Genomic DNA, 24,430 nt, shown 5'->3' on the forward strand with positions numbered 1-24,430 from the left:
TCAAAACACAGCAATTTTTTTGAAGCTCCTAAAGCAAATGACCCTTTACCTTTTGAGCCAGGTTATCCAGTATTTTAGTTGAGCTAGAAGCACTTCTGAAGGCTGTTGACTCTTTCCAGGAAATGAAACAGACACTTGCCAACTGGGAAATGAGTCTTCTGTTCTGAAAGAGGACACAGGTTCCAAAGGCATCCAGGACTGCCTTTCCGCCCATGTTCTCTCCGTGTGTACGAGTGGGTCCAGAGTTCCAAGGAGCAGCTGAGGGACATAAGGAATGTACTCTGAAGTTAGGTACTTATCACCGATATGAAAACTGAAGTGTCCGTAGCACAGAAGTGAAAGTGAAAAACCTGCTGAAAATTACAATGAAAGCAAAAGTGTGTCACCCCTGAGTAAACAATATTATGTGGAAGTGATGAGGACTTGGTAAGGGTGTGAGAAATCACCTCTGAAATCTCACAGATTTTTCTCTGTAGTGGCAAGAGCTCTACTGAGTCGGGGAAGGGGTAGTCTGTGGTCACAGAACAGGACAAGTTCGCTTGGATCCTGTAAAGTTCTAACCTTTGATCTAGCCTTATTATTGACTTAGTTAACTAATCTCAAATACTAATCAAATATCTTATTAAAAATCAAATGCCCCATTGCCTCTTTCAGCTTCTTAAAATATTCATATTGGTACTTTACGTAAAAATAAACGTGCCAGGACTTTTCAAAGAAGCACCTTGTATGGAATCTGAATTACACTTTGCAAGATTCACTACTTGAACCTACAGCCCCAGAATCTGGATTTCCAGTTACAATATGTTACACTTTCCTCTGAGTAACCAAGACGGAGAAAAGAGAAAGAAAGAATTCGCTCAAAATACAATCAATGAGGCCTAGAGGGACTGCCGCCCATCAGGGGAGCAGCCCTGATCCAAAAATCAGCCTTTCTTTTTATTGACAAGACAAGGAAGTTTTACAAGAAAAATCAGTGGATTCAATCATCAAAGTAGGACATAAAGACATGGGCAGTGTTATAAAAGTTGCCTATGGCTAAGTATAGCTTAACAATGGAAACTAGTAACATCAGTAAATTAAAGTGACATTCCAAAGTACAATTAGTAAAGGGCTAAATTGGTCTATCTGGCTCATTATCTAAAGTCTGACCTCTCCTTAAACAAAAGTTACACACTCTTATGATAAAATCTAAATACAATTATCTCTAAAGTTTCCCCCAACAGACAGCTTGCCCCTAGCAAACATTTTTTCCACAACTTTCCCTTTAGCAATTCTTAAAATCTCTTAACAGAATCGTATGACAACTACCTGTCATCTCTAAAATAATTAAAGTATACAGTCCCGTACCTAACCAGTGATTAAGAGTTGATTAGATGGGCTTTGGCCACACTATCTGTGGGCTGTGGCCCCATATCTGAGGGCTTTTGCCCCATACATGCATTTACCTAAAAACCTTATTCAAAAATCAAACGAGAATCACGATTTCTAACCCACTACAACAATAGCCAAGGAAATAATGCTTGAAGGAGTTATGCAAACAAATAAAGGGCTGAGTCTGTTTTTCTTCTAGTTCCCTAAGGGTCTTCTAAGAACAAAGGGCACCCTACCACTTGAAGGGACGCCACAGCAGTTCGAGTGGGCTGAGAGAGGCACAGTGTTTTTATTTCCCTCATCAAAATCAGAGTTTATCCTAAGAAAAACATAAGCAGTCGATGCTGATAAATAACAAAAATGAACCCTCTGTGCCTTCGAGCCAGTGGTCAGGCAGTCGTTCCTAGGGACCACTGCATACCGTTCATGTATCTATTTGGGGGTTGGCCAGACATCCGCCATGTCTACGAGTAGCCATGGTAATCGGTCCAGTTAAGGAAAATGTCATCTGTTGGAAACAGCAGGACATCAGCTAAAAGCAGACGACTCCCGATGCCCCAACAGATGTCTCACCCTTCAAGCAGTGGGCGGGCGGCTGGGTGGAACAACTTCAAAGAAGAATGGCGCAGGGGGCGGGGGTTGTTCATGTTCTACACTCTTAACTGGCAGTGTTTCTTTAAGCAGGCTAAGGAGTAAGAACAAGCAAAATAAAGGGAAAAGGCCAAAGAAATGTAATTTCGTTGGAATGTTTTTCCCAAACTGTTAGAGAAAATAAATCATGAGTATTGCCTTTCACTAAGAAGCACATACTGTTTTCTGACTGATTTTGTAAGCGTCCTCCAACAAAGCAAACACGCCCACTTGCTTTCCTCTGAAGACCATTGGGGTAAAATTGCTGACGTGTGCAGGAACGTGAGAGCAGCGGACCACAGTTCATGGATGGTTCAGTACCTAACGAGACTCATTTAAAAGCCTAAACATTTTCACACACACACACACACACACACACACACACACACACCCTATGTCCCACATGATTCATGTGTGTGTGAATTTCCCAAATATGCGGAGAGTAATACTCCATTTCTCTGCCTTAATAATTAGCATAGTAATTTATTCTGCTGAACCAGTATTTTTTATTATTTTCTATATCCTTATTTATATTCTTTAAAAAAAAAAAAGAAGAAGAAAAGAAAGAGTAGAAGAGATTCCGTACAGTAGAATCCTGTTATTGTAGAGTACTCACCTTGTGACTTTGGTCAACTCCAGCCAGCTCCTACACCCCCCTTATTCCCAATCTTTAAGGTACCCATGAAAGAAATTAAGAAATTATGGAGATTACAGGGTATTTTTTTATTATAGCAAGTGGTGGGAATAAGAGGAAATTCTCATATAAATCTAAAATCGCAGGTAAAATTTGATTATTTTATTTCTGGCTTCAACATATGTATTTTAGACTTGTATTTGAAATATATGTATAAGACCTGGGAAATGGACTGCATTTTCTGTCTGGGCCTGCTGGTCTAAACCTTCCTGCAAGATAAGTTTAATAAGTTTAAATAATGCAAAGGATCACACCCGTTAGAACTTCAAGGGGATCAATGTAAATATAACCTAATAAAAAATTAAGACAATCTCTTCAGTGATGCATGGAATTGACTTCTAACATTCACTTACAATTCTAGTTTTGCAGAATCCTGCTATAGGAAAAATGGAGCTGTTCGGTGTATTTGTAAAGAAAACTATGCTGGACCTAACTGTGAAAGGTAGGCTAATAAAATTATCTATTTTCCATGTGGGTCAAAGGAAGCCTTCTGCTTCTTACACTCATCAGCTCTGCCATGTTTCATTCAGTAGGTCTTGAAGTGGATGTTTGAGAGGAGCGGGTGGGCACCACAATTCAGAACCCCTTGGCAAAGCTTTCCCCAAATCCCATGCCCCAAATACAACTATAACAATATGTTTCCCAGGGGTCCAGGCCAGGGCCACATTTCAGGATAAATGGACAGGGAAGTAGGATATTGAGTTTGTGTATTTTGAAAAGATTCTCTGGATGGTTTTGTTAACACTCTTCTCTTCATCAATGAGAACAAGTACTACAATTAATGTTGGGGAAAAAAAGAGTGGGGCTTCCTCGGTAAATAAAAAGTGAATCCTCTAACATCCATAGAGCGATAACTTGGAAAAAGCAGTAACGTATTATTTAACCCATTCTTTACACCATTTCTTCCACTGAAAAGTAAATGAATTCCATGAGAGTTTGGATTTTCTAAATCCCTGTTTGGTGTTTATCCTGACACTTTTTAAATTGCTCTGGCCTTTGCTCAAAGGACAAATGCCGTGGTGACCAAGGATTTGAGGTTTCCCACTGAATGATTTCCTCGAAAGATATTTTCCATTTACCCCACCGGTAAGCAGCTCACAGTTTTCTAAGATAAAATGGCTTTTGCTAAGAGTGTCAGAGAGAGGTCTTCTTAACAGAAATGCCATTGCCATCGGCCTCACCATGGTGTTTCAGCAGCTGAACGCTGTGTAGTGCCGTGAAGACGGGGAACGAAGGGCCAGGAGGTACTTGTCACACATCTGCAGGCTGCCCACCCGAGCAAAGGCACACTCACCCACACTCAGCCTGGGGTTTAGACATGCAAAATGTGGATTGTTCTTTCACTAAAGCACTGTGGGATTTTTGTCTTTTTTCTTTCTTTTTTTCTCCCCATAAAAAGGAAAGTGAGAGCAGAAGGCCCACATGAATTTCACCCAGTAGGAGAGACTGATAGGATCAGATGACAGTGGGCTAATGAACGTTTGACACACTCATTCTGAATTTCCTTACTTGGGGACACAGGGATAGGAGTCATGTTCTGGCTCAGTGGGGGTCTGAGAGGATTGTTCACTGGCCAGGGATGGAGCTTTTTCTCCTCAGTGTCTGAGGTTAAACTCAGTTTAGTCTGACAACATCTGAGCAGCATTGCTAATGGGTGTTTGATGGGTCCTGTGAGGGGAGTTAATGGCCTTAACTAGAGTCCTGCCTCCCAGAAGTGAAGTAGCCTGGCCCTAAGGGCTCAGTCCTGTAAAATAACACTGGGGTGCAGATAAGGGTTCTGTCAGCTACAGTGGCCCCCTGTCCCAGCACAGTACCACATCCCACCCCAGACTGCAGATGATAAATCCTCCAGCACACATCGGAGACTTGTGGGATCTGCTGTTACCCACTAAGGCTGGGTCAGATTTGGTGCATGCTGGCCCTGGAATGGGGGGATCTAGAAAAGAGCACGAGTTTGGGAAGTGGTGGTAGAGTGTTAGAGAGATTTCACATCAGCCTGGCTGGGTTTGTATCTCAGCTCTGCACTTTGTCATCCTCCTGGGCAAGTTATTTGACCTCTCTCAGTGCCAGGTTCCACTTTTACAGAATGGGAAAATAAAGGTATTCGCCGCAAAGGTTGTGAGGTAATACCGTAAAGGTTTTAGTAAGGTGTCTCTATGAAGCATGTAGAACTTACATTCATCCTCATCTTTTTCATAGACCTTGATTTCTAGAGTTCATGATATTACATATAAGCACAATTAATTCATTTCCTGTTCTTTCAGAGCATGGGCTATGTGTTTTTCCTCTTCCTGCCTCCCTCTATGTCTTGCATAAACTGGACATGAATTGTTCCTCTGTTGGATGAATTCACTCACTCATTTATAGCAGCAGCACTTAATAAATGCTCAATAAAAATTAACTAGTAACAGTACGAGTCATAGTGGTCATTGTCCAACTCCTGCCACTGGCCTAATGTGTACCTGGGATAAGTTGGCTCGTCTCCCTGAATCTCAGATTTCTTAGCTAGAAATTATGGCTTTAAACTACATAGTACCATTTGCTGATTATTTCCCATGTCCTCGTTGCTTTCCATTTCTCATCCGTCAGCCTCACCCTAAGAGGAGGTTGCATTTTGTTGTTTTGCAGATGAGGAAACTGAGCCTCAGGGAGGTAATGGGACTTGCCTAAAATCACATCACTACTAAGAGGGAAAACAGGATTTGAACAGTTTGACCTAAAAGTCTGGATTCTTGCCCTGTCCTTATACTGCTTTTCCTAAATGTCTTCTTAAGGGTCTTCTAAACTCTGGTAATTAATCAGTTGGATGAGCATCTAATATGCAGGGGAAGTCACTAACCTGTCACAAGATTCCCTTTGATGGGAGGCTGCCTCTGCAGAGGGGCTGGGAGTAAGCTCCCCTTGGAAGGCTGTTCATCTGTGCGGGGAGTGTCACTTTGAGCAATTTTCTCTGATCCTTCTCCTCTGTCCCGTCCACCATCTCTCACACCCTGCCCCCTTTTAAAGAGATTGTACTGAGGTTTCCTATATCAAAAACTGATCTTAGAACTTTTTGTAAGAGGCAGCTGGAGTGGGTAGGAATGCAGATACATCTAAGACAGTCTCTTGTCCTCAAGAAAAGACACCTGACAGCCATTCATTGCAAGGTGGAAAAAAGTAAATGCGAAATGGAAGGACCAGCAAGGGCCATTCCAGAGTGTAGTGCAGGAAGAGGCTGAATCATCCAAAAGTAGGTGGCCTTGGCTGCTTTTGATTTGTGTTTGGCCCGGGGGCCGAGAGGAAGATTTCTGTTTCAACAGCCAAGTTCTTAAGTTGTCTGAGTTAAGTTTCACCAAATCTGTGTTTTCAATATATTTGTGAACTTGGACCTCTCCAAAAGAGGCTTTTCAAAATATGCAGCTGACCTGTACAGATAACCGCTTCAAACAAAAGTAAAAATCAGTCCAAACCAAGAACACACTAGGTCTTTCTGCACTTGGAGATCATTTAATGAAGGGGTGGTTTTCAATCTGACTGTGCGTAAGTGTCTCCTGGAAACCTTTGGATTCCTGAGTCCTCCCCAAACTCCCTTCCACCATCCACTGAAAAAGAATGTCTCGGGTGAGGCCCGGGAGCCTGCGTTTTGACTTCCTTTTGGAGTCTCTCACTGCTGTGTGAACCACTATTCTGCTTCAACCTTCAATACCACATCTGTGTAATAGAAAAGTGTTTCTCAAACTGCAGCCAAAAAACCCCTGGTGTCCTCAAAAATATTCGTGGAGGTTCATGGGTTCTCAATGACTATTTTCTTAATTTTATGTTTAATGTCAATGACAATCACTCTGCAACTAAGAATTACATTTTTAAAGATGAGGAACATGAGACTCAGAGCCATGAAGGTGACCTTAAACTCCTAACAGGAGAACATAGTATCATCAGAGACGATGATGATGACAATAACGATTTTGATGATGGCCTCAATAGGAAAGAACAAGGAAGAGGAAGAAGAGAAAGCCAATATTTATTGAGACTTACTATGATGCAGGGATTTAGTCTAATTCTTCCTGAAGACATCAAGTTTCTCAAATTTAAGCTATCAGCCCTGTTATTTGCATAGAGTTCTTATGACTCCCTATTTCTGGATTCTTGTCCTGTGACCTTGAATAGGTTTCTTACATTTTCCCAGCCTTAGCATTTTCCAGTCTTTCCTAAAGAAGTGGAGAGCATGTATATGACACCTCCTTTACAACAGGTGCTTTTTTTTTTTTTACATTATCTTATTTAATCTCAATGACAGCTACAGAGTGACACCCCTCCCAGAATGCTTTCTGTGTCACCCAGGCTGGGAACTTGGGCACCCTTGATAAAGGCATTCAGTGACAGCTGTATAGCCCTGGGAGGAAAAGTGGAAGAGAGAGGAGAGGAGCTCAAAAAATTTCCTAAGATAGTAGTAAATTTTGATTTGGTCAAAATCACCTTTTTTCCCCCAGACAACATGTCTTTTGGTTTTCCAATTTGCCCAAATAATATAATCACTAACTGAAATGACAAAGTTCATATGCCACAGTCCTTTCATTTGCACTGTAAATTTATCAGCTCTGTTTTCCCTGGATGGATCAAGTCATTCATAGATCTAGAAATGAGATTATGAAAGGGAAAAAAATAGAACCAGGCTACTGGGTCCCAGGGCTCCAAAGCTCTCTCTAGGTTTAACTACTGATCCTTTTGTATCTTTGTTATTAGCTCTTTGACGCCAGAATTGGGCACGTAGATAGCATCTGATTATTCAATTGTTATAAAAATTAATTTATTAGTTAGTTAGTTAGTTCATTAATGTCAGACTTGTGGAATGGAAGGAGCAGTAAACCTGGAATCCCATGTGAAGTTTGAGCCCTGCAGCAATGAATAAATCATTTAGCTTCCCTGTGCTCTAGCTTCCTTATCTATAAATGTAAGGGTTTTTAGGGGGCTATCAATAAGTAAACCTATGTATGCTCATTCTATAAAATCTTTAGGGTCTGAAGTTTGGACTACAACTTCAACGTTGCCTCTGAACCTACCACCAAAAGATGTTCTTGAAACTCAGAGTGACTCAAAGTAGGTTTCCACTGTGGTTGAGATTCCAACCTACAGAATATAAAATTTGATTTTTCTCTTGGGGAAAACCAGGGGACAACCTATGGAGATCAAATACAGTGGAATTAAATGGAGAAAAGGAAGTAACTGGCATCTGGCCTCTATGAGCTTGGGCAAGTCCCTTCACCCCCAGACCTCAAGATTCCCAGCTATGCATTGAGGTGGGAGATCTGAGTCCCATTTCAGTGGGCCCTAAGAGTCTAATATTCTCTATTTGGTGAACTTCAGCAAAGGATAGAGATTCAATCCAGCCACGTGTTCTATAAAGCAATAATTTATGCTGGTTTAGGGACCAGAGGGCTTGTAAACCAAGGTGCAAAAACATGAATAAGTGTAAACAACAAAACTCATTGAACATTTCCTCTTAGAGTATCTCTGTGGATTGTGAAGAACTGACATTCATCCTCATCCTCATCCTCATGTTCATTCTAAGAAGACCTTGGTTTCTAGAGTTCATGATATTATGTATAATCACATTTAATTCATTTCCTGTTCTTTCAGAGCATGGGCTATGTGTTTTTCCTCTTCCTGTCTCCCTCTATGTCTTGCATAAACTGGACATGAATTGCCCCTCTGTTGGATGAATTCACTCATTCATTTATAGCCGCAGCAGTGTGGTCCAGGGTGGAGCAAAGGAAAGAACATCAGGGTCAGAAGGTCTGGGCCTTGCACTGTGACTTCCTAGCTAAGAGACCCTGGAAAACCAAAGTAAAGCCTGTCAGCCTCAGAAAACCAGGCCTGTGTGGCCTCCCTCCCAGGTGTCTGTGGTAACTCAATAAACTCATGTAGGTGAAGCTATGAGATACAACGCAAGCAAACGGTATAAAGACCAAACATACCACTTCATTACAACTACACCAAAACACTGAAACATGGGAACAAAGGCTGGAAGAACATACACAAAATGTTGAACAGTGGTTTGGGTAGGGTCCTGAGATTACAGGTGTGATTTTTTTTCATTTCTCTATTTTTCAAATGTTCTGAATTATGATTCTTTTACTTTAAAGGGAAGCCTTTAAAAATGTAGTGTCTTATTATTACTGGCTAGGGCTTGTTGATTTCCTTGGAAAGCCCTTCCTTCCCTTCCACTCCCAAGGCCAACGCCCTAGCCCAGGCTCTCCACACCCTACCCTGGCCTCCCTGCGCCAGCCTGCAGCCCATCCTGCACTCTGGAGCCAACACTGGTCTCCTTTCACCTCTTTCATCAAGTTCAAAACCTTTACTGGTCCTCTTTCTTCTTTTTTCTTGTTTTGGAAGTTAACCTTTGACCCCTTTATGTGTGACCACACATTCTTTCCAGCCACTCCCAAAGCATCTTAAGCTCCAGTTAGCCTGTCTTCTGCACTAGTGTAGAGTCCACGGCAAAGGAGAGTCTGCAATCACCCAGCAAACATGTGTAGTTTGACCTGTACGATATTCTTACAAAGTTTGAGCCAACCTTTAAAAATTGCAATTTCACATAAAAATCAAAATTTCCACTTTTTTCTTCAAAAATAGGAAGCTCTGACAATCTAAGTCCTTCATTCTCTCCAAGCTACAGTCAGACAACATTTGGCTAGAGGCTACTAGCAGTTGTCCCCACAGACAGAGCCTGCAGTCTCACCACTCACAAGGCACTTTTGGGAAAAGTAGAGAAAGGCATTTCCTCCTCTGGGCAGGGTGCACAGCTTGGCAGGGTAAGCAAAGGCTAGATGGATTTCAGTCTATGCTCTCCAACTCAGCTGGGCTCCCTTGTTGAGAGCCCAGCTGGCATGACCATAAGCATTGGCTCTTCCCCCAAAATAAATGCACGTAGGTGCCTGGCCTCTGTAGGTGTGCATATCTAAAATGTCCAGAAGAATGGCAATCTGTTCTCCAATTCTGTTTATTCATGTTTTTCTCAACTCTGTCATCTGCTTTGTCTCCGAGTTGGCTTTGCTCAGTCACAAGATGCCTACCAGCAGCTGAGAGTGCTACCTGCTACCTGTCCATTCTCTTGAAGATGGAGAGAATACTTTTCCATGACCCTCAAACAAGAGTCTGAGCTACATTCTAATTGAATCACTCCTGAGACAATCCCTTTTGACCAGGAGAATGCCTGGCACTGATTAGCTCAGGCTTGGTTACTTGAAAAATTTACTGTGGCAAGACAGATGGAGATTTAGACCGATGTTTCTCAATAGAGGTGTTACTAACATTTTGGCCAGGATGTTTTTCAGCTGCACCCTACTGATGCATCTCATCACAGTACATTTAGCATATCTGTTCCCTACCCATCATGCCACTCATGACCGTCCCTGGCACAATCAAAAAATGCCCCACACACTAGCTCAATCCAGACACTCCTACATCTGGAGGCCAGGCTGAACTGAATGGCCTACCACACAATGGGGAAAGATAGTTCCTTAAAAACAAAGTCTCATCCTGTTAGGAAGATGGGAGAGTGGGAAGGATTCTGGGAAGGCAATGTACAGGTATCCACTACACCTTTCCTCTATGTACGAAAGAAGGTAAAAAGGAAGAAAAACTATGGATGCTCAACGTTTAACATGTGATATTCCCCTTCAGATGTGCTCCTGGTTACTATGGAAACCCCTTACTCGTTGGAAGCACCTGTAAGAAATGTGACTGCAGTGGAAATTCAGATCCCAACCTGATCTTTGAATACTGTGATGAAGTCACTGGCCAGTGTAGGAATTGCTTACATAACACCACCGGATTCAAGTGTGAACGCTGTGCTCCTGGCTACTATGGGGATGCCAGGACAGCCAAGAACTGTGCAGGTATAATACTATAAATCCTAAGCCAGCTGCCTGTCTAGCATGGCCCTCTGTTAATACTGAATTTAGAGGGAGAGTTTATTTTGGGGAAATATTGCAAGTGCCCCCTGTCACTTTTCCAGGGCAATGTACATTCTCAGGTATGTGCTTCCCAAACTCACTAGGGATAGAAATTTTTATCAAGGCTACTAATGAAACTTAGCTCATGGGTAGAATGGACCAGGAGACACTAACACAAATGAACTTTCATCCCATCATCTTATATCTTTCCATTTTTGATCAAAGAAACAAATCAGACCTCCATGGATTAACTATCATTGACAGAGAACTGAATGAAATCTTGCATCATTCAAATCAGTGTTCTTACTCTGGAGGCTTTGTCTCTTCTTTCAGTTACGTTTGGTAAAATTGACAAGATTAACAAACCAAGGATACAATTTAATCACGACCTCTCCCCCAGTGTCTTCATATTGTCAGAATAAATATTTCAGGGAGAGTATAAGAAATCTTCCTGGTTAGACTTTAATTAGAGCGAAATGTACGAATTTTATTTATGATTTTGCCAATCTATTTGCCACAGAGAGTGAAGCTCTTCTGAAGTGAAGTTAAATTGCTTTCCTCTAGGAGTAAAGGAAGGCTGAGATTATTTCTTATTCTTTTATGACTTTGAGGAAAGGAAGGGAGAGAAGGCAATATTTTGCTCTTGTGGCATGCTTCTGTAAGAAATCCGCTCATTGAGGGCCGGCCCGGTGGCGCACTGGAGAGGTCAAGGGTTCGGATCCCATGTGGAGACCGGTTCCCGCTCACTGGCTGAGCGCGGTGCGGGCACAACACCGAGGGTTGCTATCCCGTTGCCGGTCCCCGGTACGGGTGCGACACTGAGGGTTGCGATCCCGTTACCGGTCAGTAAAAAAGACAAAAATGGAAAAAAAAAAAAAAAAGAAATCCTCTCATTGAAAAAGATTCCCGCTGGAAAGATTTAAGAAACGAAGAGTTTAAAATTAAGAAGGGAACATGTATGATCTGCAGAAGTCACAATAACAGTAAACATGCCTACAAAAACGCAATGTGCACAGAGCCATAACACCGTGAATGAAGAACGAAGAGTTTAAAATTAAGAAGGGAACATGTATGATCTGCAGAAGTCAGAATAACAGTAAACATGCCTACAAAAACGCAATGTGCACAGAGCCATAACACCGTGAATGAAGCGGGAAGAAATGAGCACTGTGTCCCGTCAGAGCAAAGAGAGAGAAAGTGGTCATCAGAAAGAGTGCTGGTAAAATCAAAGCCTGCAAGGTTGACATCCTGGTTCTCAAAACATTTACCAAACTTATGTTTAAACTACAAAGATGCAGATCACTCTTAGAAGAGAAGCTAATGTCAGAAGCAATAAAGCATGATTTTGCCGAATGGCTTAATAAGTCTGCATTTTGTGCAACATTAAAAGCTGAAATGGATGCCCCCTTGAAGCTAATTTTGTGTGATTATTCTGTAAAGACAGTTAAGAAGTAGAAGAAAATTCACAATTCTATCCCAGCTATTGTTAGCCAAGATAGTTTAGGAATGGCTCTTTAAATATTACAAATTAATTTCCATTCAGAAACTCAGTGGAAAATGAAAACCTGATGAGGTTGGGTTTTTGTTTTTGCTTTTTTCAAAAGGCATTGTTGAAAATAATCAGTAGATGAATAATGGACTCGTAGGTCTTCAACATTCATGTAAATCTGTTCCTAATTCTTTCCACAACATTATTCCTAGCTATCCCACTGATGGCTATAATTTGGAGGTTTGGAGTCTGTCTTGCCAAAGGTCAAGAGCTGTGGGAACTGCTCCCGGGCCTCTTCATTCACTCTTTCCTGAGCTGCTTCTCCTGAGCACCTGGCAAAGACCAACCCTGGAGTTGGATTAAAATGGAGAATCAGTCTGCAGTGAATTTCAAGTTGAATGATGGACTCTCTGTGAAACTTACCAGGATTTTTTCAAACAAAACAGTTGTGCGGTCATGTCAGAACCCCAAAGAGTTGAAAGAGGAATTCTAGAAAACTTAGATCCCATTTTGCCCAGGATCACTTTTGAAAATTTCATTGGGCTGTCGCTTAAATAGCTGAGAGGCATAAACTCTATATCATAGATTCCACACAGCCCTAAGGAATAATATAATTAATCTCCATTGAAGAATTCTACATGGATAGCCAGTATTTCTAGAAATCATGAAAATATTGGCATATTTTAAGCATTAAGAAATGAATCCCTAATCTCTTGTTTTTGTTTCCCACAGTGTGCAATTGTGGGGGAGGCCCCTGTGACAGCGTAACCGGAGAGTGCTTGGAAGAAGGTTCTGAACCCCCTACAGGCATGGACTGCCCAACCATAAGTAAAAATAACACTACATGATTGACTAACCCCACTTTCCCTAATGTGCTGCAGGTGTGGGATTAAGAAGAGCTATGCAATATCACTCTCTTTAAAAACTGCCTGAGCCCCTCCCTGGAGTTAACCCTGTCTGCATCTCAACCAAATGGACCCTGCACGAAAGCTGCTTGGTGATCCACTTGACTCCAATTGGCAAATAGGTGGTTTACATTTACACAGCTCTAGTTTAGAAAACTTATTTTGTTAAGTATTTCTGTTCAATATCTTGCCTAAGGGGTAAATGCAAAGTCAAAAACACAACTTCCAATGACAGAGCTCATTTTAGCTCCTTTATCTATGTCGTCTCTTTGGGTCCTTGGATAATATGACATACAGACGGTGCTTTACAACACCTAGGGAAACTGAGATACCAACAGATTTAAATGAATTTTCTCAAATCACTCCAAATTTGAAGCAGGACCAGAAATAAAATACTCAGGCTTGACAAAATAGAGCTGCCTTCTTTCTTTCCTGGATTTCTCTGTTACTCCTGTTAATGAAATCATAAGCAGTTATACTGAAAACAAAATTTTGGGTTTAAAGACTATTTTAACATCAGGCATCCCCTTCCCCAAACAAAAGTCTCTTGGTCGCTCAGTACCTCTGAGTAGAAGAGATGAATATTACCAGTGAATCACATCTTAGAAGATGGCATAGGATGTGATGCACAAGCAGGGCAAAGTTTACACACTGATCAAATAGGTGGCGCCCTGGGCAAGGTCATTTGAAGGACACCAAGATGCCTGTCTGACCCTAAGCATCTCCCCCACCAGACAGGAGATTCCTCCCCTTGAGAGAGCTTATAAGGAAGACCATGTTAAACTACAAATAACAAATTAACATATTAACAACGATTAACCCTACAGTCTCCCTTCGTCAGTTCTCTAGAAGAGAGCACTGTCTCAGGGAAAGAGACTGGGAACCGGCAAGTTGCCAAAGGTGGTGAAGACAAGTTTCAGAGCATGATGAGCTGTGCTTTTGAGTGTGTCACAGGAGAGCACTGGGTCCTGGGGGTGATGGCAGTGGTCAGAGGAACTCAAACGTGACAGGCTAGGAGCAATGGGAAACTGTGACCTGCCCCGCCGCGTGCATCATCATCAAGTGTCGGGGAAGCAGCATTCACAGACAGCGAAGCCCTGCACACCTCCCTCTGCAGGAGTGCTCACCCATGCAGGAGCTGGGGCCATGGTGGAGCTCAGCCCTCCCTGGGGTGAGGCGAAGGCAGGTGCTAGCAGCTGGTACTGAGAAAAGCAATAGGAAAGGAGGGTGCCTAGCAAATAGTCCTCTTCACTAGCTGGCACCAAGCAAGAGCCCAAAGCCTGACAAAAATAGCATCATTCCAGAGAGATTTCCCACCACTGAGGAAAAGCAGACAGGGCTCTCCTTCCCATCCACTGGTCAGATGCCCTTTGTGCTTCCTTTCTTTCTCCTTTCAGCACCTCATGTCCATGTTCACCTGCTTTCCCCTTGCATGCGTTTGTTGTTGTTGTGTTTTAAGTGGGGATAGCGCCTGATGTACAGTCTGGCTCGTCTTAGGCTCTGCTCCACTTGGAGTGTAAGGACTAGCCTGTGACCCTGAACAGCTCCTCAGGAAACAATAGTAAAAATGGTATTAACCAAGAAAGTACACATTCAGGATCTACTTAAAGTGGCATGCTTCCAGGCTAACTTTGATTCTGAAGAAATGACCTGCCCGTTTCACCACCAGGCTGCGACAGGTGTGTCTGGGATCTGACGGATGACCTGCGGTTAGCGGCGCTCTCCATGGAAGAAAGCAAAGCTGGGCTGCTGAGCGTGTCCTCCGGTGCCGCTGCTCATAGGCACGTGAATGAAATGAACGCCACCATCTTCCTCCTCAAAGTATGCAGGAATGTCGTACCTTCGGCTGAGCTTTCATTCTGGTCTCGCAGGTCGCTCCTAGTAACTCCTTCTATGCCCTTTTGGTATCTGAGTCCCATAGCTATATTAAAAATGCTTAAACCTGAGGTCTAACGTACATAACACACATAATTTCATAGGAAATTATGAGAAGTTGATCACAACCATGATCTTCGACCCAAACCGAAAGCTGCCATCTATAAAAGAGGTTATTATGGAAAATTAAATGACTAAAAGACTACTGTCTATGTACAAAGCCACTGAGGGAAGAAAAACACTCTTATTTCCCTTGTGAAGCTGTGTATGAGCTATTCAAGGCAATACCACAAACCAACCATCACCTTAGCCTCAATCTGCAAGGTTTTGAGAAGTTCCTCTAGAAGCATCCCTTCTCTTTCTTTCTCCCTCTTTTGCTCCATCTTTCTCCCCCCTCCCCCACCTTTCCTTCTCACTTCTGTAATTCTCTATGATTTTCCCACGCTCACACACATAAACATACACACATGCCCAGTTTCTCCTCATAGGTCTACTGGTTAATATCTAATAAACAAGTGAAAGGCAGGCAACAGTAAAAAACGGTTTTATAAAGGTCCGTATAATCTAAGTTTTAAGAGTTTTCCTTCTGCTAAATCATGGGCTTCTATCACAACCAAAGGATATTTTAAAAAATAATAATAATTAACTGAAAGGACAATAAAATTTTTTTTTCCTTTTTTGTCTTTTTTACTGACCGGTAACGGGATCGCAACCCTCGGTGTCGCGCCCGCACCGCACTCAGCCAGTGAGCAGGAACCAGTCTCCACATGGGATCCGAACCCTCGGCGGGAGCGCTGCCATGCTCCCAAGCGGCGCACTCTCCAGTGCGCCACCGGGCCATCCCGAAAGGACAACAAAATTAATGCCACCGCATTGTTTTACTTTGTTAGTCAATTTAGCATAATGATTAAGAGCATAAGCTTTGAAACCAGATTGCATTTAAATCTCAACTCTGAGGCTTACTGGTTGTGTGACTTTGGGCAAGTTATTTAACCTCTTTATTCTTCAGTTTCTTCATCTGGAATTGATGGTAATTATTGCTATCTCATGGGCTGGTGAGAGAATTCAATGAGTTGATGTATGCAGAGCAGTTAGAACTGTACCTGGCATAGTAAGTAGACATTATTTTTTGGAGGTGCAAATGGTATCCACCGCAATTGGCCAAATACGCAAAGTATAAACCAAAATAAAAATCATTATATTGTAGAGCTGGATGGAATCTTAGTGAGCATTGTATTCCAAACTTAGGAATTGTTCTTGTCTAAATTCACCTGTTTGAACACATGAGGGCACTAATTCTCGGAGGAGTCACCCAGATTGAGACCTCTTGATGTACCACTCAAATTCTCTTTCCTCAAAGGCACAACTTAAAGGTAGTTATCATCATAGCTGATGGGAAATCTGTGCCAAGAGTGAAGGGATTACTCAAAAGTAATTTGAGGAAAGCTACATTAAGACCCAACTCCTTGAAAATGCAAAGGAAGGGCCAAGTGGTCTGAAATAAAGAGAATTGTTCTCTTTATACTAAAAAGAGGAGAGTGAATTTCTTAACTCCATTTACATTGTTTCTGGTGGGTTGACCAGTTCCTCCGAGGCCTGACCAAATTGAAATTTTAAAGCTCAGACACCCAGGGCCACCACCATCCTATACTGTACCTTTGTGCAAATTAGGAAAAGGTGCCCTTTCACCACGGCCAGCCCAGCCCCAGGCCAGGGTCTTTGGCCTAGTGAGTGGAGCTTGCAGAATTTCAGCTTTTAGGAGCCTAGGTCCCCTTGTGCAGACCTCACACCAGCCTGCAGCAGCCTGCAGACCCACTGTTTTGAAAGATGAGGCCCACACTCTACACTGAAAGAGCTTTATGTATATTTTTAAAACCTGGTGTGCACCTCTACTGATTATTTTCAAAACACATTTTTCCACAGACAAAATTGTCAGAAAGAGAAAACCAGTATGTCCTAAAAAAGATACAAATCAACAATGCTGAGAACACAATGAAAAGCCTTCTGTCTGACGTGGAGGAATTAGTTGAAAAGGTATGTATTCAGTTTCTGGGACCACCTTCAAAGAAAGGATTTAGCTGGTGTGAGCCTGGCTAGGCACAAACAGCTAAGGCTTAAACACAGCCCAGAAAAAAATGCAGTGACCCATGTGCCTTAAAATAAATCAAGGCCACACCTGTGAAGAAAGTTAACATACTCGGTCTCCACTGCCTCTTCCCGTTTTGATTGGTTTTCTTAAAGTACTTTGTTTATGAGAAACTCTCTGTGTGTTTGCTGTTGGTTGATATGGCTGATATATGTTTCAATTAGAATAGTCATTAAGCTGTTTACCTTAGCATTTTATGGCTAAGACCTACAGAGCATTCAGAAATAAACTTTATTATATAGAATACAAAATTTAAATGTTCACTAAAGGATGCATGAAATGATAAAAGGAAAGAAAAGGAATTGTCCTGAAAAAGCAATTGTATAGTTTGGCAGGAAAAAAAAAGTAACTTTCGACCCTCATTTTATGCCATAGACTAAAGTCCAGAGAGATTGAAGAGTTGAGTATAAATCTCAAATCCACAAGAAAAAAGAACTAAATAATTATTATACCTTGAAAGGAAATAACAATACACCCAAATACAGTATAAAGAATTACAATTAAAAGCGTTAATAGATTTGACAAGATAAAATTTCAAATACCCAGTAAGACAACTAAATAAACAAAAAAGTCAACTAGACAGAGAAAAATATTAAGGGAGATATGACTTGTGAAAGCTGTCACCAACTAACAAAGAAAACCATTAGAACATGAGCAGAGTCCATGTGAGAGACTATTCAATACACTCCCCCAGAGCCTAATAGAAAAATATCTATTCACCCTTCATACTAATCAAAAAAATGCAGACGAAGTCACAAGGCACCATATCTAACATATTAAAATGTTTCATACGGTTTTTTTTCCTGATGATGCTTCACCAGTGATGGCCAGAGTAGTCTAGAACTGCTGCTCTCAGATACTGGTGTTCGACATTTTTAACTGTCAAGGTTCTTTTCAAAACAATTCTCATTTTCTACAAAAATAAAGGTTAAAATAATTCTGAAATTCGCTTTTGACTTTGTACCTCCTAAACTTTCAAGCAATTTTGCTTCTAAAGATGTAAATTACCCTAATTGTACCCTTGCAAGATTCATCTACTTTGAAATAAATATGAAAATTGTGTCCCTAGTTCCCAAACAATGGTGCATATCAATCCAATCACTAGCATTGCAAAGAGCAGTGAACTCTCTTAAGTTTCAAAGGAAATACCAAGAAAGAAATCTTTGTGAAAACTCATTGTTATTTCACGTCGGTATCATGGTTGGAACTTGCCAAAAGTGTCTCAATTCTTAAGGAAATGTTTTCACCAAGATTAGCTTCTCCTACAGCTTAGACAGAGTTACCGACCCTTTTCTTGCACAATTTTCCTGCTTCTAAAGTAAGCCAAATGCAGGCTTTCATAGAGAGGAAATAGTGCAAGCTTGAAAGTGACATTACAGTAGAAAAAGCTCCTGGGCAGCAAGAACAGACCACCAAAGCAGGAGCTTGATGATAAAGCTGCTTGGAACTTTCACCTGGCAGTTTCCATCAATTTTTATTGAAAAACAACAGTCTTCTGACTACAACAGTCCTGACTGTGCAAAAACCTACTAAAACATTTCAAAACAAATGCCCAGAGCTGTTCTTAATGACTTCTCAAGCATCCTTCAAGTTCTAGAAAAGTCTGTGATTGATTTGTAGGAAGATTTAAGAAAAGCTTTGACTTAGAAAGCCTTTATCAAGAAAATAACTAATATTTGGCTTTAAGTAGAGTGAAGGATTCCATTGTGTGTTCCCATAGTGATAAAAATCACAGTAATGTTGCCTCTTGAATTTGCCAAGTAATATCTGTGTTTGCAAATTACCTGCCACATGGATCTAAAGTGACCCAAATCTCACAAGTTACATTCGTCTGGTTACTGGTTTTGTTCCAACCTCCATATCCAAGTCCTCCAGCCCTCTTTTGGGAAGTCTCACAGCCCTTTCCCACCACCTACTTCTGGAAATTCCTAAAGGATGCCCATGCATCTGTGTTCACAACAGCCAGTGCTCAAAAGACCCTCACTCTTGCCACTGCTGATCATATCCATAATGAAAATACCAAAGACTGTGCCAAGATTTCACTCTCCCATGTTCCCAGAGCCACCATATTCAAGGTCAGAGTGGTGCTGGGCTACAGGTAGAGGTGCCAATGTGGCCCTCTCCCAGTCTCAGTGATGCCTCTCAACATCTGGACCTTGAAGGTCCACTGCAGAGCCCAGAGTCATGAAGGCCAGTCTCCAAGGGTGGCTCATGAGGTGTGGTACCATCACCTCCACTTCATCTCCTCCATCTCTGCTCTCCTCCCTACGCCCTCAACCACAGCAAAAGCTCCCAGCATATCGACTCATGCAAAGAGATACTTAAGACTGAAAGGAAAGTAGGTCACCTCCAAACATCGAAAGCTTCTGAGCTTCATCTCTGGTGCTGCCAAAAAGGCAGGATGAAAATAAGAATATGTGTCTATTCCAGAAGCATTACTGAACACCTGATATATAACTGTTATTTCAGGGATACTGAAAAGAACATAGTAAGGCACTGCTCTCAAGATGTTCACAGTCTAGTAGAGAAACAGATATGTAAAAAAAAAAAAAATTATGACACAGCATTTAATGAGAAGCATAGTACAGACCAAAGGGTAACCCTAAGGAAAAAATGTGAACTCTGTCAGCAGGTACTTCCAAGCAAGGGATAAGTATTACAGGAGCAGAGATGTGAAACAACATGGTGTATTATTGGGACTAGAAGAAACGTTGGCCTTTGCCTTGCAGAAGATTAATTGTAAAGAAAAGAGTGGGAGATAGTGCTGAAGAAGTTGTCAGAGGCCAGATCGTGCAGAGCTTTGCCCAGGAACATGTGAACTTCATCCTGTGGACTTCAGAAGTCATTGAAGTATTTGCCTAGACCAATTAGCTGATTAGATGTTCATTTCACAAACGTTTCTCTGCAGTATGAAGGAGAGACTGCAATTGGAGACTGAGGGCAGGGCACCGGTTAGGAGACCGCCCCAGTAGACTAGACAGGAGAATGGCTGATTGCTGCCTTGTCTTCATTTGAAAAGGACTGGTGGGGAATGGGAATGATCTGTAGTAGTGGGAAGAGAAAGAGGCTAGAAGGCAAGAGAAATAAAGAAGACTGGGTGACCAATTGGAGGTAGGAGTAGCAAGGAAGGAAGCTCTGTCTTGGAGAAATGGATGACCAAAACTAAAAATACAGAAAGGATTCTCTGGACATTTAACGAGTGAGGTATGTGTGAATGCCCAGAGGGCAATTAGAAATTTGAGTCTGCAGCTCAGAGGACAGTTCAGGGCTGGGAGGGTGTTTGGAAGTCAGTAATGTTTGGTAGGTAGGTAAACCAGAGAAGTAGACATCACTGCACGGATTCTGAAGCAGCACACTAATCCCTACTATTGGTTTGTCCAGGACTGTCCCTGTTTATGCTTGTGTCCCAGAGTGATTACTAAATTTCTCCCTTTCACTCCCCCAAACCATCCCAGTTTAAACAATAAAATATATAATAACCCTAGATGTTATTATTCTTATTTAATCTGGTTGATTTTAATTAGTATTCTAGGTACGCTACCTTTTATGTGCTGTATTATCAAAAAATTCTGGTTTATGGTTGTGAGGTAATATTTTAATTTCAGCTTTACTTAAAGCAAGGCATACCTGTTTTATCATTTTTATCATTATTTTCCTTCCAGAAATAAAGTTACAAAAAAATAAATAAAGCATCCAAATAAGACATCACTATATATTATAGTCAGTAATTGTACAATTTAAAATAATGAATGTTCCTCTTTACCACTGATTGGAACATTAGATAGATAGATATAGAGATATATTTTATATCTTTTTATATATGCATATTTTATATATCTCATAGCGCCCTCTGGCGTTTATCAGAAAGAGGAGGTTTTCTAGCATGTGTGACATCCTTCAGCTGTCTTTCATTGGTTCAATTCAGTTTCCATATCAAAAAATAAGTTTTATGACACAGAAATTATGGTAGATCTTTCCCTTAAAGAATAAAGCCAAAGCTAATAATGTGAGTGTTGCACTTTGCAAATATACTCAATTTAAACTGGATCAAAGATCAACTTGTTAAAAATTCTAAAATGTTTTAAATGTTTGCTCCCATAATTTTTTTTTTTTTTTTTTTTTTTTTTGTCTTTTTTGTCTTTTTCCGTGTCCAGCAACGGGATCGCAACCCTCGGCGTTGCCCCCGCGCCTCGCTCAGCCAGTGAGCGGGAACCGGTCTGTATGTGGGATCCGAACCCTCGGGCGGGAGCGCCGCCGCGCTTCCCAAGCGGCGCACTATCCAGTGCGCTACCGGGCCGGCCCCTGCTCCCATAATTTTTAAAAGCAGGGAGGAGTGACACCAAGAATATGATTCATTTCATTTCCTGCATCATCTAATTTTTAAATGACCACAAATATTGTTTCTTTGGAAAGCATTAGAACAAGCCAAGAGAAAGCCTATAATTGGAGGAAAGAACACAATGGCTCAGAAAGCAAAGTCCATACTGAGGTCCCACAGTTGATGAAGGGACTGATGGCCACATTACCTCTGCACCAGGGGCTTCACCACTCCAGCAGCATTGCTCCGCATGGACGGGATTATTGACTTGCCCAATAAAAAGCCTCTAAGCATGTGTTTGCTATAATACCATTTCTGCATTACCTTCCTGGATCATCTTAGAAGGCCACTTGCTTGGGTTATACCTGAGAAATGTAAAAACGTTCCCGATAAAATCATGTCATAATCCTCTGAGTGGAACACTAGGTGAAAGGAGAGATGTTTGACACAGCCACTTCCCTACCCTGGGGAAACTGTGCAATGGGTTTACCAGTGCTCTGCGTAGCACATCATCCTGCAGTTCATTCAGGTTTTGTAGCACTATGTTACCGAGCTGAGCCAAAAGGGTACCAGAAAAGGCAAGTGGGCATTTACCAAATGCCAGACTGAAGAACTTCTCCTTTAAATATAACCCATGAATCAGTCTTTCTAATGCCAAAAGGAGGTACAGTGTCCTGGACTTGAACCATTTCTGTGCTCTTAGATCGGCTTCTGTCCTTGACCACACACACAGAAACACACACATACACATACACACCCACACACACCCTTTCATCAGAAACCACACTGGAGTTGGGATTTAATTTTGATAAATACTATGTGAGAGCTCTGAAACAGAAGCTCCCAAATTGAAAGGATGGAATCAGCTTCTGGGAGAAAAGCTCCATTCACTCTGAGCCAAATCTGCTCGAGCAGTTATTTGTACACAAGTGCCATCAATGTTGATGGGAATTTGGAATGAAGCACTGAAAATGGCACTTAGCCCAGTGAGCATAATCCTTTAAATCTCTGTGGTAGTTCAGTTTCAGCAGTGGTTGGACCACCTATGGAGCATTTCAAGGTTTCAACAATTTTCTCTTTGAAACATTAAACTGTTTGGTCAGCACAATGTCAAACTGATCAGCAGACATGGATAATTTTCTAGTCCGGCATCTTGAGATACAGAAAAACGCAAAGGATAAATTACATATGAAAGGAAGTTGGTTTGGATTGAACTGTGACTGATGGCATAGGAATAGCATCTGATTTTATAGCATTCTGTGATTCTAAAACTGGTCATCACATCAGCTTTCATGCATGACATCTGGAACCATTTTACCTGTTATAGAACATTCGCATGCCAGGAAAATTTACGTTTATGGAATACATTATGCCTACCCACTCCCACATGCACATATACAACATTCCTTTCTCATAAATTTAATCTAGTGTTCATGTGGGTTCTTTGTAGGGAAGTCATGCCTCAAGAAGGGGACAACAGGTTCAGAAGGAAAGCATGGACACCATTAACCATGCGACTCAGCTTGTAGAGCAAGCCCACGACATGAGGGATAAAATCGAAGGTAAATATATTCTCTACTGGTTCGGGTTAGTGTCAAGGAAACACTAAACACTTTCTGTTATTAACAATAGCAATAATGGCTTACTATAATAAATGCTTCCTATGTGCCAGGAACTTGCAGAGTATTATAAGTTTAAATTTCTATAAGGTCTTCATTTCAAGTTTGTTTAGTTAAGGTTTCTGAGCACTCATACCTACTTACTATCTGTTGATGTTCAACAATAAATGTACAAAATCATTCCCTTTCCAGGCACTTCACAGAAATGGAATTCCAGATTACCTTTCCAGCAGAGGAAATGGCATACTATAGTGTCTAAAATGCAAGAGTCGAGTAGGAATCGCATGTTTTTCTAAGTTATTTGCAGAGAAAACATCGCCTTTAGAATGGCAATAAATTGTCAGCTAATCCAAATCATCATAAGCTGTTTCTGTGATGCTCTTTCCCAAAGACCAGGCAGGCAGCATGCTCAGGTCTCCAGTCCAGAAGAAAAGGAGGAAGGAGGCTGTATGAGATTTCTTTGCCCTAAAATATTGTGACAGATTTTATAATAAACCTCTTGGAGGTTTACTTATTTGTGCTCTAACTTCTGGTAAGTGCAGGCTGCATTTTGAAGACTATTTTTAATAGCACACTGAAAGACAGCCTTCAATTTACCAACAGAAAACAGGAGATTTCATTTGTTCTAGGATGAAGAGGATTTCCTTGGTTTAGAGTCTGCTCAGATCCAGTACTTGTGTTTCCACAATGTTTATTGTACTATATATTAAGAGCTGGATGACAACACCAAGTACATCTCAGGGTACAATGAAAGTAAAGAGACCCACAGAGGGAGATTCATACCTTTATACTAAGGTGTCAGGGTATATTCCAGGCAAAGGGCTTGGATTAATAGAGCCAAGATTAATCATTTGCTACACTTCCTTTGGTGCCTATAATATACAATAAAAACAAATGGCATGCATTTCAAACACTCCCCTTTCACATCCTCTTATCTGATGTATTTATTTTTACATTTACTGGTAAAATTACTCTTTTCCTATAACATTTTAGAGTTACTATTGATTTGTTCAAAAAGTGAGATTGAACCTAGAAAATTAGATGACCTTATCCAATTAAGAAATAAAAGACCCTTTAGGTAACAAATAATGCCGGGACCCTAGTAGGCCATTTAGAGAAAATAATTCACTTTTGCTGTTGTAATCAAATAAATTTTGATTCTAACGTGTTTCCTTCGGAAAGAATATGAACCTTCTTATTTGACTCTTTAAGCATGGGAAAGGATGAAAAAATACAAAAAAAAAAAAAGTAAATAAGAAACAATAACTTTCAGTTTTTACCTTTTAAAAATAATGTATGAACAGTCTCCAAAAACCAAAGGCAGAAATGCTACTGTCTATATTTCCTTTTTCTAATCTGCACCAGACATGGCTAAAATAAAACAAGCTAAAATTGTAAACATCATATTTGCATCAAAATGACAAAAAAATTCAGCATTGTAAGAGCTAG

General features: G+C 41.1%; 1 protein-coding gene across 1 annotated transcript in view; it reads left to right on the forward strand.

The window, feature by feature from the left end:
- LAMA4 (laminin, alpha 4) overlaps positions 1 to 24,430 on the forward strand; it is a 147,133-nt gene that overhangs the window by 48,672 nt on the left and 74,031 nt on the right. The window contains exons 4-9 of the mRNA XM_008583885.1: positions 3,057 to 3,137; positions 10,358 to 10,572; positions 12,851 to 12,925; positions 14,693 to 14,844; positions 16,822 to 16,932; positions 22,813 to 22,924. Coding sequence (XP_008582107.1) covers positions 3,057 to 3,137; positions 10,358 to 10,572; positions 12,851 to 12,925; positions 14,693 to 14,844; positions 16,822 to 16,932; positions 22,813 to 22,924 — 746 coding nt within the window. The remainder of the gene's footprint in view (positions 1 to 3,056; positions 3,138 to 10,357; positions 10,573 to 12,850; positions 12,926 to 14,692; positions 14,845 to 16,821; positions 16,933 to 22,812; positions 22,925 to 24,430) is intronic.

The sequence above is a fragment of the Galeopterus variegatus genome, unplaced genomic scaffold, assembly GCF_000696425.1.
Source record: "Galeopterus variegatus unplaced genomic scaffold, G_variegatus-3.0.2 Scaffold3070, whole genome shotgun sequence".
In the NCBI taxonomy this organism is placed as follows: domain Eukaryota; kingdom Metazoa; phylum Chordata; class Mammalia; order Dermoptera; family Cynocephalidae; genus Galeopterus; species Galeopterus variegatus.